The 4,118-nt window shown below is 52.4% G+C and overlaps 1 protein-coding gene across 1 annotated transcript in view; it reads right to left on the bottom strand.

Moving 5' to 3' along the window:
- LASP1 (LIM and SH3 protein 1) overlaps positions 1–4,118 on the bottom strand; it is a 44,207-nt gene that overhangs the window by 22,921 nt on the left and 17,168 nt on the right. Inside the window, exon 3 of the mRNA XM_008586728.1 lies at positions 2,049–2,133. Within this exon, the coding sequence (XP_008584950.1) occupies positions 2,049–2,133 (85 nt within the window). The remainder of the gene's footprint in view (positions 1–2,048; positions 2,134–4,118) is intronic.

The raw sequence follows: 4,118 nt of genomic DNA, 5'->3' as shown, positions 1-4,118 counted from the left end.
ACCCGAACCCATGGCCTTGGTGTTATCAGCACCGCACTCTCCCGAGTGAGCCACGGGCCGGCCCGCCCTGCACCTTTTCTGAGTACCTACCGTCTCCTCCCAGCCCTCTTCCTCCAGGTCCCTCTGACACTGCACCTCTGGCCTGAACCAGCCTTTCATAGGATGTGGAGTCCTAGGCACTAGTCAGGACATGTCTAGGGTCTGCTCTGGCAGCCGTCTGTCTCAGAGCCCTCTCCCTGCCCACTGGACCACCCAGTCCCCCTCAGTTGGCAGAGGTCCACTGTGCACACCATCTCCCCCAATAACTGCAGCTTTTGTCCTGCAGCAGAGTGGGGTGGCAGATGTGAGCGGCTGGTGAGGGACAAAACAGATCCCCCCACTTGCTCTCCTTGACTGTGGAACACACAGGAGGCCTGAGCCTCAGTGTGGTCAAGGGCACCACACTGGGGCTTGGCAGTGAGAGGACCAGGCCCAAATCCTGGACCCTCACTCACTCACTGTGTGCGTCAACAGGCAAAGCCCTGTGCCTCTCTCAGCCTCGGTTCCCTCCCATGTAAAATGCGGATGACAGGTCTTCTACCTGCACCCTAGAATTGAGTCAATGATCAATGCTGTGAGGTAGCTAAAAGCACTCGCTAAGGGCCGGCCCGTGGCTCACGCGGGAGAGTGCGGTGCTGATAACACCAAGTCAAGGGTTAAGATCCCCTTACCGGTCATCTTTTAAAAATAAATAAATAAATAAAAGCACTCGCTAAGCTACAGAAGTCCCCATCTGCATAAAGGACAATCATGTTTATTACTAGAGATCATTCTCCTTAGAGGAGTCAGGTGGAAAACCGGAAAGAACACAAACCTCAGCGTTTGACAAACCTGCATTGCAGGTCACGAGCATCTACTTCCCCTCCTGCAAAGTGGGGCGATCCTACCAACTGCACGGGGCTGCTGTGAGGATTAAGTGAGCTAATACGCCCGGAGCACTGAGCACTTAATTCGTGAGCTGTTGATGCCATTATTACCTCCAGTACAACCTGCATGATCTCAGAAAGGCCCTTAATGTCTCTGAGCCTCAGGTGCCTCATCTGTGCAAGGGGAAAAACAGCACCTTCCTCACAGTAAGAGAATTACATGCCCGGCAGCCCTACACAGGGTGGCGCTGCTTCTCTCCGGCAGGACCCATGGAGGTCATGTCAAGACCAGGCAGGAGGAACTCCACTCTGGCGGGATTAGAAGAGATTCCCCCTGTATGACCCAGGTGGCATATCTGCAGCACTTTCCTGACCCTGGGCCCCCTGCCCTCAGTAAATTCCCTTACAGTGCATGTATTCTTTCAATTAATCCTTTAATCCTTGCTGAAGCCCCGCCCCGCCCCACCACACTGCAGGCCAGGCTTGTCCCAGAAGCCCTCCCAACCCCCAGGCATGGTTAGTTGTTGCTGGTCTGACGGCTCCAGACCCTTGGCTTATTCCTCAGTGTCCCCTAAAGACCGAGCTCTCCCCAGGCTAGGAACACGTCTCCTCCCCACGTGCCCTGCTAGAGGAGCATGTACCTCTTCCTACACAGCAGTGCTCAAAGGCAGGGCAGGACCCCATGGCAAAGCCCCCTTCATACCTTGCCCTCCAAGGGGTGGCGAAGGCTTGGGGACATGGTTAGAGAGGGTGGGCTGTGTAACCTTAAACTGGCATAAGCCTGGACAGGAGAGTTGCCTGGTCTCCCCCAAGTCCCTCCTTTGTGGATAGATGTCCATGGAGACGAGGGGGAGGGAAACAGCTTCCTGGAGGAGACGGGCCTTAGGGGACCCCAGAGCAGAATCAGACAGACCCATACGCCTCTCCCACCCACTTTAGGTAGGAGGGGGGCATGCTCTCCCCCACTCCTTTGATAGAGTCCAGAAATATGAAGTACCTGGGTGCGGGGGTGGAGCCAAGGCAACTGCTAGGGTTTCAGCACCTTGGCCTTGCTGAGTAACCACAGGGGGAAGGAGCCCTTGCCAAATCCAGAGTTACACCAGCTGTCCCCAGCAGGCCACAGCACCAGCCCCGTCCCCTCACCTGACTCTGGAGCTCGCTCTGTTGCTTCAGGCGGAGGTTTTCCGGGGTGTCGGCCACCATGGTGAAGGACTGCTTGGGGTAGTGTCTGCAGGACAGAAAAAAAACAGAGTGGGGGTCACTCTGGGGAAGAGGCAAGAATCTCTGAGCTTCCCTCAGGGCTCTGGCTCTCTCCTGGGAACTTCCTCTTATCCTTGGGCAGCCCGTGCCCCAGCCCCAGGACCATGGTGTCCACCATCATGGCCAAGGGGAGGCAAGCATTTCTCAGACTCAGCCTGGGCTGGCTGAACTGGGAAAACAGGGGTTGGAACTGTCCTGAGCCAAAGGGAAGCCATCAGGACATTCTCTGAGGGTTTCAGATGACCATTGTTTGGAGAAGATCCATGCCTTCGATTCTACCACCACAAAAGAAGGTCAAGGGGACTGGGCCACCCAGGAGGGCCTGGCGAGATTGGACAGAAGATGGACATGGCGTCGGGACTAAGCTTTCGGCTAAGACCAAAAGTGGAGACAACCATGCAGAGGAAAGGAAAGAGGGAGAGGGGGACAGAAGGAAAAAGAAACATGCATATCCAGGGCAGCTTCCCGGAGGAAGTGATGACAGGATGCACATGTCCAAAGTGATGTTTCAAAAGGCTAACAAGGTCTAACTTAACTGGAGGGTAGGTAGGAAGACCTGTTTAAGGCCGGAAAGGAGGTCACTGATGGGTGACAGACAACAATGATAACAAGAGTTAATGTTTATCCTATGCTAAGGGCTACATGCCTTAGTTCATCAGATTCTCTCACAGCCACCCAGTGTGGCTAGTACCGTCACTGTCTCCCTTTGACAGATGGGAGAACCGAGGCCAGACAGGTTAAACCACGGGGCCAGGGCACACAGCTAGCGTGTGCTGGGATCCAGATTTCCACCTAGACAATCTCTTCAGAGCTCACATGCCAAATTACAGCATCCAATCTCCAGGTACAGGACACACCGGGGTCCTGGTCCCCAGAACAAGGGCTGGCTTGGAGGCAGCAGGAGCCTGGGCAGCCCACAGAGCCAACCTGCAGGGACCTCCAGAACAATCCGGTCCAACTCCTTCATTTCACAGAGGAGGAAACAGCGTGCTGGCACCAGGCACTGGTCACTTAGAGATCTTCATAATTAACTTATTTGCCACATTGGGTCACTGTCTTCTCTCTCCACTACTCCACGAAGGGAGGGATTTTTTCATCTCTTTTGTTCACTGGTTTATCCCAAGATCCTAGAACAGTAGCTGGTGCTCAATAAATATATATATATTTTTTTAAAAAGATGACCGGTAAGGGGATCTCAACCCTTGGCTTGGTGTTGTCAGCACCACGCTCAGCCAGTGAGCAAACCGGCCATCCCTATATAGGATCCGAACCCGTGGCCTTGGTGTTACCAGCACCACACTCTACCGAGTGAGCCACGGGCCAGCCCAAGAAACTGATTTTGAAGAGCCCAAGAAACTGATTTTGAAGAGCCTCAATTATCAGGGGATTTTTACTCCACTCTGAAACTTTCAACTCCTGCCTCTCCCTAAACCCAGGAATCTATAAAGGGTCGATCATGATCTCTTAGTCTGCCTTGATTCTCTACCTGGCTTATCTCTAAGAGCACACAGCTGAATTCCCAGCCATTGTCACAACCTCATTGCCCAGCCTGAAGGCATCCCAACAGGGAGAGAAGCACAGGCACCCACACCCCTCCTAAAGTTAGGATTGCGTTCTCAACACCACCACCTTCTCATTAATGGCAATAATGAGATTTCATTTAAACTTCTTTTCAATCAAGAATTAGATGACACTGTCTTACCTCGACTGTGCAAGAATTATGAATATTTACCTTGTTCTGATTTAGTTTAGGAAAAGATGTCTTTGGGCCTGAAACTTGCACGACGTATTTGCTATAAACATACTTTTGCACACATGTGAGCCTAGGCTTATTCTTAATATAAGCAGAGCATACAGGCTATCATGCAGATGGGAGTAAATAGCACTACTTATTTCAGAAAACATACTCTCCCTAAGGCCCAATCTCAAAGGTAGATATAAATAACAAATAGA

Source organism: Galeopterus variegatus, unplaced genomic scaffold (assembly GCF_000696425.1).
Source record: "Galeopterus variegatus unplaced genomic scaffold, G_variegatus-3.0.2 Scaffold4089, whole genome shotgun sequence".
Lineage (NCBI taxonomy): Eukaryota > Metazoa > Chordata > Mammalia > Dermoptera > Cynocephalidae > Galeopterus > Galeopterus variegatus.
The sequence above is the reverse complement of the archived record's forward strand: the minus strand, read 5'-3'. Positions and strand labels throughout refer to the sequence as shown.